This window comes from Stylophora pistillata, chromosome 14, assembly GCF_964205215.1.
Source record: "Stylophora pistillata chromosome 14, jaStyPist1.2, whole genome shotgun sequence".
NCBI classification, from domain to species: Eukaryota; Metazoa; Cnidaria; class Anthozoa; order Scleractinia; family Pocilloporidae; genus Stylophora; species Stylophora pistillata.
The window spans coordinates 15,759,879-15,772,806 of NC_142532.1; the positions used below are offsets into that span (position 1 = coordinate 15,759,879).

General features: G+C 38.6%; 2 protein-coding genes across 2 annotated transcripts in view; both read right to left on the minus strand.

Annotated features, from left to right (window-relative positions):
• LOC148716784 (uncharacterized) overlaps positions 1–515 on the minus strand; it is a 2,998-nt gene extending 2,483 nt beyond the window's left edge. The window contains exon 1 of the mRNA XM_088744630.1: positions 499–515. Within this exon, the coding sequence (XP_088600756.1) occupies positions 499–515 (17 nt within the window). The remainder of the gene's footprint in view (positions 1–498) is intronic.
• Positions 516–10,174: 9,659 nt separating this feature from the next.
• LOC148716785 (uncharacterized) lies at positions 10,175–11,335 on the minus strand. The gene has a single exon (XM_088744631.1). It carries the CDS (start codon positions 10,838–10,840, stop codon positions 10,175–10,177), a length of 666 nt encoding a protein of 221 aa, XP_088600757.1. The 5' UTR covers positions 10,841–11,335.
• Between the last annotated feature and the right edge of the window lie 1,593 nt (positions 11,336–12,928).

Below are 12,928 nucleotides of genomic sequence, written 5' to 3' on the forward strand. Positions count from 1 at the left end.
CGTTTGATGAATCGACGTTTTTGAATCCCTCTTAATTTTAATCGGCGTCGATCTTTGATTTATGACGCTTTCGTAGGCCAATGAAAACGAACCATTTCTTGTAATCAAAGGTGTACTGTTTTTAAATTTTGCACATGGAAAGATCTTGGTTGCTCGGCTGTGCTTTCTCGCGCTCTTTTTCGTTTCTTTAAAGTGCATATGACAAGTTTTTTCTTTTTTTTGACGGATTCTAGTTGCTTATGTCGTCTTTTATATACTTGTGAAATTTGGGAGCAATCCGATAAAAATAAGTACTGCATTTTTTCATTCAAATCGCTGGTACCACTTCAATATTTTTTACCGCCACTTTGCTCGGCAAGACTCCACGTGACCAAATCTCGTGACGTCACACGTTGTACACAACAACAATGGCGGACTCTAGTCGAAAGCGTAAAGGAGGGAAAAGATGTGTCGCTGGAGCACCAAATAAGACGAGTTGTAGCAATAATTCATACGCACCTGGTATAACAATGCATTAGTTCTCTAATCCAGAAATAAGATCGAAATGGATGAAATTTGTCCAAATACATAGGCCAGAAGACCTCAAGGAACCTATGAATAAACACGCTTGCTTGTGCTCTGCGCACTTTGAAGATTCATGTTTCACCCGAGATCTTAGTATTGTTGAAAGCATGAGCGAACAAAACATGCGCCGAGTGTTAATTAAGGTTTCAGTGCCAACAAGAGATACGACAACATCTCCAACGACTCCAATTTTAACTCAAAGAGAGAAAAGACAAGTAAGATAGTTTTACACATATGGTGGTACTCCGTGATCAAAAGCTCAGTCTAGTGTGTGTGTTTTTCTTTAGATAAAACAACATGTACTGAAAAGTCTTGACATTTATGATTCAGTCAATCAACGAAGAAAAGTCGTGGAGGAAGAAATACATTCAGAAGAAACGACAGAGAGTGTGGAAGGAAATAAAATGTCAGTTGATATGGCTATATCGCCAACAACATCGAGCTCTACGCATGCATGCATGTATGCAATTGATATGGCTACATCGAAAATAACATCGATCGAACTCTACCGTAACAACAGTGATACCATAACCACCAGAAACACCAACAAGCAGCCTTGTTATTTCTCCAAGTACACCAGCAACGAGCACACCTAAATCATGTAAAGAATGCCTGATAGAGTCGCAAAATTGTAGAGATCTCAGAAAAGCCAATGTAAAGCTAAAAAGAAAAGTTGCAGAACTAAAGCAATCGACCAAAGAACTAAAAAGCGTAAGTAGTGTAGCCCAAAAATCGACTCTAGATAGATTTATACTATGCCTTCATTCTACTGTGTTTGGTTGGTGTTATTCTTTTGGTAAGTTTATGTGATATTGATCTTGAAGCTATTTCTTTTTCCCTTGGAATAGACAGTCATGTTTGTAGCTCAAACTATTAGTCCATTCAGTTACTAATTAGTCCATAGATGCAGCAAGGATATTTATTAAAATATTTGTATATTAATTGTGGTTATTGTTTTGTATTTCAAGAGAGCTATTGAGACCGAAACTGAAGTAGAAACTGAAGAAGAATTAACTGCAGAAACGGAACCACAGCAACCTAACCCCGAAGAAGAAACCCTGCACTATCACGAAGGACCAACTGACCCAGAAAACGACAATGATGATGAGAATGAAAAAGATAAGGATTGGGCATATGCTTCAGTAGAGGAAAGCCCCGCGGATCAGGGTAAAGAGGACGAAGATGATGAATTGAATGGCAACGAAATCGGGGAATTAAATGCTACTATCTGCCCTATACAGTAAGCCTGGCAGAGACCAACAATGTAAAAATTGTTTTTCACTTGCAGATATGATAAATTTACACCAATATCTGAGAAGCCTGTGAATGAGCCTCATAATGCATTCATTCTTATACTGAAGTCTATTTGCCTCTTGACCTTATAACACATAATCAGGCTCTCCTACAATATTATTATATATTTGAATTTTTGTTTGTTTTGTATTCTTGCGGAGTAGATCCAGACCAACCGCAGGAACTACAACTCCCCCCCCCCCAAAAAAAGAATGTCATATGCACTTTAATTTGAATCTAATCCTTAGCCTTCCTCGGTTCTTATCAAAGCGCCTCAAAGATGCCTCTATAAGCTTGACTTATAGCTAATTACAGAACGAAGCGAAATGTGACACAAGCTTTTTCCATTTCTTCAAATAAAAAAAATAGGTCGCATTATTCTTAAATTTTTTTCCAGGCTCAAGAAACTTTCTAGATTCACGCTTCTAGACAGAATCTCCTAGATGAAGGAATTAAGCTTCTGAAGGAACTTGCTGAAGCGTATTCAAACTTTGAGATGGACTTGCACTGCGCGTGAAAAGGTGAGCCAAATAACGTTTTTGGCATTATTTAGCACAAACTGTAAACTGACTCAAAACACAATCAGGATAATTACAGCAACGTAGACAAGGTGAAACATGCCTTAATCACTAATTAGCTTCTATTTCTATTAATATTGCGCACAAGATTCTTTGAGTTTTCAACAATATCAAACTGTAGCGATCCCGGCTTCCTCGTCATATTGTGGTTTAACTAAGGTCCCGTCTTAGTCATCATTGTCTTCATCAATCAAGTTAGGCTCTTCATTCCCCAGGAGGAGAGAGACAAACATCTCTTTGGCCAATCAGTCGACTGCTTTACATGATAAGAAGGGAAAATATGTAAGTGCAGCAACAATGAACAGTGATACTGAACTACAATGTCAAGAAAGCAGTTTTGTATACTTGATTTTGGGATTTCCTGGCAACAGGAACGTGTAGTTGGACCGAAAAGTTTACACGAGAGATGTCCACATTCTCTAGGCTACTGGGGGTGGGCATTTAAAATCTTTGGGGAGGCAAGCTGCAGACTTAAAATAGCGGTAACAGAAGCCTGAAAGTAAAGGAGCAAGACGAATTACGAAAATTATGACCCCTAAAAGAAATGAAAAGTGCACTACAGTCAAAGACTCACCCGTGTTTTATACATTATTTTTATCGGTGCGAGGATCCCTCTCATCGGCTTTTACTTGTGTACTGAAACTGATGGAAGAAAATAACTGTCACGGAAGATGCCGGCGAGGATTGTTGGCAGTATTTTCTTGACTCGGAACTGGTTAGCTCAAGTGATCACCGCAAGCCGCACAATATCAAGCCAAGCTCGATTTAAAAGAAATGCATTAATAATTTACAATCAGAGCAAATGCAAATCAAGTCTTTTTCTCTTAGCTAAATTGAGAAAACCTCAAAGTAAACGTACATCTGTGGAGGGTCGTTACAACGGTTTCACTTTACAGATTAGCGGATTCTTTCAACAGATTCTCCAGGTCAACGGATTTATAGAAAGACTATAACATAATTCCTTTTTCACTTCGATTCTTCTGAAAAACTGGTTTGAAACATAATAATGTCAATCACGATTCTTGTCGTCAAATAAATCTATCAATAAGAGGCAACGCCTTTTGCTAAACGGAACAGTCAGTTTGCAGAATGCCGTGCTTATATAAAAACATTGTTGGGGAAAATTTTATTCTGCTCAGCAAATTTTCTCAACTCAACGTTAGAATCTCCATCTTCCTCTGAAAATCACAATTTACGCCGAATAAAACGCAACCAAGCTTTTCAGGAAAATTATCACCTAAACTCTTTCCAGATGATATAACATATGCAATGAACGTAAGTAAGGCCCCGTCCACACGTATCCGGTGATTTTTGTGTCCGCAAATTTTTTTATGCGGATGCACCTAGCGTCCACGCGTATCCGCCGTATACGTTCGGTGCATCCGGAGATTTCTGTATACGCTCTCCAGAGTGGAAATTTCTGTATATGCTGTGTATCCGGATACGTGTGGACGCTCGTATCCGTATATTTTTGTATACGCTGACGTCGCAGTATCAGAACCACTCTTTTTCCGCGCGAGATTTTCCAAAATGGCGGCGAGCAGAAACGTTGTGTGTTCAATGCTACTAGGACTACTTTCAAGCCTAATAGCGTGTCTCAAACTAAATGTTGCAATGTTAAATCTAAACTTTAACTACTTGAGAAGACGTCTAAGTATTATGCGGTTTCTAGCCATATCTGATTCAGGAATCTGACGCCAAAGACTTCTCACAAGAGCGGCAAGGCAACTAGCACGGCCACGAAGATTCTGGGTCCGACCAGGAAGAACTAGAACTTGGTGGGACAACTTCGTGGGTGGAATAATGATTGAGGAAGAGTGGAGAGAGAGTTTTCGAATGAGCCGTGGTTCTCTCTACAAATTAGCCGACGAACTTAGGCCATATATTGAAGGAAAACGAACAATAATGAGGACTCCAGTGGATGTCATAAAACAAGTTGCAGTCACGCTGTATTACTTGAGTGATGAGGGAAGGTTACGAAAGACAGCCAATACCTTTGATATTTCAAGACAAGTTGTATCTAAGATTGTACGTAAAGTATGTAAGGCCATCACTGTACATCTTGGAAAGAAGTATATAAGACGTCCTTTCACAGAAGAAGAAGTGACAAACCTGGCGAAGAAGTTCCACAGTGCACATGGTTTTCCCCAGTGTTTAGGCGCCATAGACGGGACTCATATACAAATTAAACAGCCCAAAACCAACTCGACAGATTATATCAACAGAAAAAGCCAGTACACTTTAAATGTTCAAGCTGCATGTGATTATAACTATTGTTTCATGGATGTTTTAGTGAAATGGCCAGAAAGTGTCCATGGTGCCAGAGTCTTTTCCAATTCAAAGCTCAATTTGTTTCTTAAAAGTGAGACCATCCCACCATGTAGACGACAGGTGCTTCCTGATGAAGAACCAATTCCAGTTTTGCTGCTTGGAGACCCTGCATACCCCCCGATGCCTTATATTATGAAGGAATACTCAAATAGTGGCTCCACAGTTCAAGAGCAGTACTTCGGCATGACACTATGCCAGTAACGTATGGTGATTGAATGTTCATTTGGCCGACTAAAAGCACGATTTGGTGCACTTAGGCGAGCCATGGACATCAACATAGCTGAGCTGCCAAATTTCATCTATGCCTGTTTTGTTCTTCATAATTTCTCTGAGGTAAACAATGAGAGGATTGGAGAAGAAAAGGTTGCTTCAGCCATCGATTACGATAGAAGTTTCCAGCCAGCTGTAAACCCTAACAATTACCGAACTGACTGCAATGAAGTTGGAGGGAAGAAGATAAGACGCATTCTTACACAATACTTTGACCCTCAAAGATAAGGGGTTTGAACATTTATTATTTTAGTGTATATCAGGGGAAACAAATTATTTTGAAAATCACCTATATGAGTAATTTGAAATAGGATGGTTTATTTTTTTGGGAATGTGAAATTCTCTATTCAGAGAAATAAACATTTGAAATATCAAAATGCAACTGAGAAGACGTAAATTCCAGAATGTGATACATTTTGAATTATTATCTATAACAGGTGCTCTGGAGCAAGACAATCAGAGAATTTTAGGGTGTTCTATGAACTTCATGATAATCCTTTCCACTTGGCTTATAGGCTTGAGCCTTTGTTATTCTATTCTTTGCAATCAAAACTAAAGAAATCTCGTGGAGTGTAAATATGTTCATGTTTTACAGGAAATTGTCAGCTCAGTTAAAAATTAAATTTCAACAATTTCATTAGTAGAACTATACGCAATAATATAGAGCCTTGATGGGTTAATAGCCAATGATAGTTGCATCAGTGTACTGCTAGAGTGATTTTCATCCGTCTGTGAAACAATTACTACCAGTCATTGTTTAATAGTAACTATTAGGGTGTAGTAGGCTACCAAAAGGCAAGATTATACCAAAAACATTCAGTTCAGACTGTTCTTTTAAGTGTGAGTCCTTTGAACAAGGCTTTTGTAAATCGTGCGGGGGAGTTATTCCCAAAAATTACAGGGTGTGAAATGAAGTGTGCACTCACCGTGTTTACCTGTGATTAGTTTGTCGCATGTCCTGAGTTAGACTATATTAGGAGCTAATAGGGGGTAATAGTATCTAATTGTATAATTCCTATTTTACAGACGGAGGAAAAACACTCTATTGGACCATTCAAGGATAGATCAAACGACAATCATTTTACTAGAAAGTTTATTCACAAAACTTCACAAAATAACAGAAATGTGTGGTATTAAATTAACAGTAACAAATTTTCTTATGTATACACATGTATGTTGGCATCTACACATACCCATTTCAGTTACCAATAATAAATTGTTATCTGTTTTATCAACTGCCTATGCTCGGTATTTTTGCATATTTAATGCAACTGAACTGTAACAATATGTTTTATATGCTAGTAACAATAAAAACTTATCTAGATTTTATGATTAAAAATTATCTTAATAATTGTTATCATCAGTCGAAAACAAAGACTGGGTATAAGAAAAATGTCCTCTGTTCGAGTTTCTTGAGTTGTCATCAATGGGTCTTTGGGGTGGTGCTTGCATATTATACATGTAATTTTGCTGTGGTGCCATGTAGTGTGGCTGCATACCAGGGGCTTGGCACATCATTTGCCTTAGCAAAGCAAATCCTTCTGATATGGATCCAGTAAGCTTCTCCATATTTTTTGTTAGTTTTTCCATGTGATTCAAATGGGCTTTGTCCATACTATCCATCCTTTCTAATAGCTGTTTTTTTAATTTTAAGCTCCTCTTGAGACACATTTAAGAGCTGGGTTTCTACTGATAGCTTTCTTTTCAACTTTTCGCCTTTGTATTCTTTCAATTTTGCATTTAGTAAGTCTCTTCTTTCGTTGACGTCTTTACTGCTTGAATTGCATGAAGCTTCTTATGTTGGCTCAGGTCTACCCACTGACTCCTGGTCAGTATTAAATGAATCGTCCTCACCGTCAAAAGAGTTAGTACTAACAGATTCAGGAGTAGTATTGGTATCATCAATATCTGTAGATTCTACACCTGACGGTATGGTTTCTGTGGCAGGCGAACCACCCCAGACTAACTCGCATTGCTCGAAGTATAACAGAACAACAGGGCCATGACGACTTCTTCTACCACTGTCAACAGCCTGACGGAACTTTTGACGAATATGTTTCAGCTTGGAAGTCAAAATTGACTTAGTTAGTTTTTTGTATTGTATTGTAATCTTTATTTAGACACGATCAATTCATCAGCCTATAAAAATACATATCACATTCGCTAAGATATTTAAAATTAAAACTACATACTATAACACTAAAGCTGTTTTCCGTGAATGCCGTGCGTTAGACTTAAAAAATGTCATTGATCTTACGTTTAAATAACCCCAGAGACTCTGTGTTCCTTATATCGCGGGGTAAACTGTTCCATAATGTGGCGCCATTGTAGCTAAAGCTTTTTCTGTAATAATTAGTGTGCGGTAGTGGAACATTAAGCCTATTTTCAGAGTCCCTGAGGTCATAAGCAGAGTCACGCCACGTAAACTTTGAATATAGATACCTTGGAGCTAGCCCGTGCAGACATCTAAACATCATGGTGGCTTTATGGATTTCCTGCTGGCGTGCAAGATTTTTCCACCCTAAAAGCTCGAGTAGCTCAGTTGCATCAGCACCATAGTTAGAGAATGTCAACACACGGGCTGCTCTATTCTGCAATTTCTGCAGTTTGTCTCGTAGCGTTTTCCCACAGCTACCCCAAACAATGTCACAGTAATCAAAGTGAGGTTTTACTAAAGCTTGGTAGATGAGATGTAAGGTTGATGCTGGGATCAGGTGCCTAATTCGCTTTAGGGCTCCGAAACCAGAGGCGATCTTTTTCGTTAGTTTTTCGATGTGACTATGCCAATCGAGTTTATCGTCTATTATTACACCAAGCGATTTTGTAGCTGAAACCTGGCTCACTTGAGTATTGTTCATTCTAACTGTTGGTGAAGCTGTGAGAGTATTCAGTCTCTGCCTCGACCCTATTAGCATGAATTCGGTTTTAGTCATGTTCAACGTGAGTTTGTTCGCTTGTAGCCAGTTGAAGACGTTTTCTAGGTCTTCATTTAGACAAAACTGAACGTTCTCAAGATTGCTTCCCGCATATGTGAGGTGCGTGTCATCGGCATACATTCTCGGTTTACAATTTGATAAGCAATTTGGAAGATCGTTGATATATAATAAGAACAATAATGGACCGAGAATGGTCCCTTGAAGGACGCCGCAAGTCAACGAGTAGCTACTGGATAGCGACCCGTTGATAGAGCATTTTTGTGTTCGGTTTTCCAAATATGACTGAAACCATCTGAAAGATTTTCCATGTATACCATAATAGTTTAGTTTCGATAGAAGGATCTGATGATCAACAGTGTCAAAAGCTTTTTTCAAATCTAGAAAAATGACTCCATTGATTTTCTCGTTATCAATATTATATGCCCAAGAATCTGTCGCTTCCAACAAAGCTGTTACAGTTGAATGATTAGCACGAAACCCTGATTGGTTTTGACATAAAATATCGTGCTCTTCCCAATAGGCATATAACTGTTCATAAACTATCCTTTCAAACACCTTCGCCATTATTGGAATCACCGATATTGGGCGGTAATTGTTAGCATCACCGCGGTCACCTTGTTTATAAAGAGGGGTAATCCTTGCATATTTCCAGTCGTCTGGGAACGTCCCTTGGCTAATAGATTGATTGAAAATATCACATATCGGCACACAAATGAGATCAGCACATTCCCTGATAAGCCTAGCAGATATTTTGTCAAGGCCTGTTGCCTTTGACTTGTCTAGTTTATTTAAAAGTGAAAATACTTTAGTTGGATTGGTGGGTTGGAGCTTAAACCGTTTATCTGTTGCGGTAAGATACCTTTGATAGCTACCACTATCACAATTTATCTCACTGGCAAGTTTTGGACCAATATTAGCAAAGTGGTTATTGAATTCGTTTGATAGCTCCAACGGATTAGTTATCGTTAATCCGTTCACTTTTAGTGACGCCACTGGCGTTTTCCCAGATTTTCGAGAAGTTAGCTCGTTTATAGTCTGCCAGGTCTTTCGGGAGTCGCTGGTTTGCTTATTAAAACTATTTTGGTAATAAGCTTGCTTAGCTGAGCGTATTTGCTTATTGACTATATTTCTTTGTTTCTTAAATAATGCCCAATCGTTTGGATCATTTGTCTTGCCAGCTTTGATTTTTAATATGTCTCTATTATGCATAAGGTCTTTCAATTCAGAGCTAATCCACGGAGAACTCCGTGAACGAACGCGCATCGTTTTCAGTGGGGCATGTTTGTCAGCGATAGCCAGAAATGTACATTTCCATTGCTGCCACATCACGTTTGGGTTGGAAGACTCGCATACATTATCCCAACATTGAGATAGAATATCATAACGAAACTTTTGGCGATCGAAATTTCGGAAATTTCTGTATGTAATAGAACTATGTCCGTTAGACATCCCATTCAGGGAAAGTTTTCTATATACATACACCATGCTATGATCACTTATTCCGATATGACAAACTCCCGAACATGCAATCTTATCCGAGCAGTTGGTATAGATTAAATCAATTAGAGTTGATGAGGTGGGTGTTATCCTCGTCGGTTCAGAGATAAGCTGCTCGAGTCCGTAGACATCAGCAATACTCCTTAATTTGGATGTGTTATTGTCATATCGAGTCGTGATCATGTCACAGTTCATGTCTCCCAGTACAAAAAATTCTACATTTTCACTATCCAATCTCCCAATTAGGGATTCAAAAGTTGAAAAAATGCCAATAAGAGAGTCAGGTGGTCTGTACCAAGTAACAATCACAAAATATTTTGAATTTGGCTCATGGATTTCCAAGCAAAGATTTTCTAGTGTATCCATGTGTAGGTCATTTCGTACTGTAAAGTTGATTGAAGTTTTTACATAGAAGCATACCCCTCCGCCGCATTTTGTTAGTCTATCGCGGCGAACTATTTCGTATCCCGGAATATGAACTTTTTGATCTCGAATACTCTCGTTCAGTTTCGTTTCATTTATGGAAACAATATCGATATCATTATTTGCTAATATGATTCTTAATTCGTCTATATGAGTAATTAATTGATTAATATTGAGTGATGCCATTCTAAAACCGCGCAAAGGAGGCAATATTAAGACAGATTTTTCGGCCTTTTGGTTGTTTAATTGATCCCGCACGGCATTGAAGGACAGCACGTTATCTCATTCTAGGTGCGATTTAAAATTATTATAAAACATCTCATTACCTTTAAAATTTAAGTGCAGTCCACCTTTGTTGAGTCCACTATGAGATATGTTCTCATGATGGATTAATTTCCATCCATTTTGATGGCAGAACTTCTTTAGATGCTTGTTGGCTGTTTTCACTGCCTGGTCCAGCTTATCTTTTCTGCATACAAGCTCCGACAGCGTAACTGTAGTATCGCAGGTGTTCTCGATCTGTCTCGCGAGATCCACAATCGATTCCGCAACAGCCTTTGGTTCCCTGGTTTTAAGATCATTAGTCCCAATGTGTAAAATCACTTCATTGGGCGAAGATTCCAGATTTGGCTTGAGATAGTGATTCATGGCCATTGTCGTAGCGCCCGAGAAAGGCTTGACTATAACCCCGTGGCCAACTGCTTTTCCCAGATCTTTTCCAGGTATTCTTGAGATCATCGAATCTCCTATGAGCAGGGTTGTGCGTTCTTTTGGTTGTTTTTCGGGTTCGGATTCTTTTCCTGTCAGGGTGTTATTAGGACCTCCTTTACCTTTCGATTTCTTTCTTTTGTTCTTTGATTTCACAATGAATCCTTGTTCTTTGTTGGCGCAAGGTGTTGACTCATCCATATTTTGGACAATGGTATGTTTGTTAGAGGTGTTACTCATTGAACGGCATTGAGTAGCTGCTTCTCTGGATACGATTTGCAATGCAAAACTTAAAGAATCGTGTTCTTGGACTAACTTTTTATTCTCTTACTTCAAAGATAGAATTATCTCCCTAAGTCGAGAATTTTCGGATCTCAGGTCTTCCTCATTAGGTTTCTCTTTTATATGAGCCCATATGTTCAGCACTTCAGATTTCAGACAGTCCAACTCCTCTTGTACTGATTTGGCATTCTTGTTAAACGCCGGAGTAGAAGCTTCTTCATTCACGAGAATAACTGAGTCGTCATCAGCCGGTATCTGGAGTAGCTTCTTCAGTTTGGCTTTCATTGCTTTTGTATCCGGACCTTGGACTTGAAGGGTACCGGTACTGTTAAATAAAACCAGCGTGATTGTCTTTGACTTCAAAGAACTAGACCTTTCAGAGGGACTCGCGGTTGCAGAAACTTCCAAATTTAGGACTTTCGAACAAAATTCCTGAAGTTGTGTTAGGCTCCCTTTCCACTTTCATAAATGGCTGCCGGATTAATATTCCTTTGTTTAAATTTAAATTAGCCCTCTGGCCTCATTCTCCAGTACAAAATTCAAAAGAATACATTATCTTAAGCGAGGCCAGTAGGGATAATTTAAATTTAAACAAACGAATATTTATACGGCAGCCATTTATGAAAGTGGTCTATTTTTGTGAGCTGTGCTAGGAACTTCTCCACATTCCGGAACATTCTGTTGAGTTATTTTAAGGAATACCATCAATAGCGTCTATAATGTCACTGCTAAAAATAGTGTTTTAGAAATAGGTATGACGTCATCGGCTACTAAAAATACGGATCGAGATTGTAAGGTTTTCAGAAGTTTTAGATACCATTGTAAAATTAGGTCGCAGAACAATAAAGTGTTTCAAGCTAGAAAACAGGAATCTTCTTCTTACTTCGTGACAAACAGTATCAACTCTTCCTAACATTGTGATGAGCACCGGACCTTAGTCGTCTTTAAAGAATAGTGTTAAGGTCAATATTGTTATCCTCGATAACCTAAAGAATTTTTCTGCCAAAAAAATGCTTCGTTTTTTTTTTCTGGCTCAACAGGTTCCAATAGAATGTTTAAATCATTTTCTGCTAAAACTGTTATTTTAAGTGAACTCTCATGAAAGATTGTAACGAGCACTGTCAGTTTACAAAATGCCATGCCATGATGGTAAGCAAAGATCCTCCTGGGAAAATATATAGAGGATATTGCATGGCCGCTTGGGGATACGAATTTTATCTTCGAGTGCTGAAAGTATCTCTCACTCGTTCGCTGCGCTCACTCGCTCACTTTCAGCACTCGAAGATAAAATTCGTATCCCCAAGCGGCCATGTAATGTTCTCTTTATTATATAGATACAGATGAAATTTCCGAAAACAGCAATTGGGTAATTATGTTGGTAACCATGGCCACACCAATATCCTCACACGTGAAAGGTAAAAATAGTATCTTCACTGCGAGCGGTGAGGATATGATTTTTTAGTAAAAGGAGAAATCTTGGTATTTCATCAGTATCTATATAATAAAACTAAATCTTCACCAAGTTGAATTCTTTTCCAAGAAGGATCAGATATACCTTGTTTGAAAGTTTTGGTACTTCTATTGAAATGTGCCCAAACTGTTACTTGAACATCACTTCCGTCTACGGTCTACGGTCCAAGACTTCCCTGTACGTTCCATAACTTTTCGTCCACATCCGATCCACCACAATACCTCAGTTATTCCGAGTCAGGAATGAGCTAAAATAAAGATTTCGAAAATCTTTCCGTCAGAGTTCAACAGATTTGAAGAGGGCCCCAATGGGGTAATGGCTCACTAAGAAAAGCTGATTTAGTGATTAAAAAGTACCGGCAAGAACTCAAAGACAGGCGGAGGGCGCGAACGACGAACGGAGCATTGAATAACCAATAGGAAGTAAGAGAAAAAAAAAAGCCACAAAGACATCTTTCCAAAATCCTTTTATTCTCTCCATAGATATTTAACTTGGATTTACATGAAAGGAGGCAGGAAAACACTGCTTGTTACAAGTTAAGTCAGGATTTAAATGACTTTATAACACAATTAGAA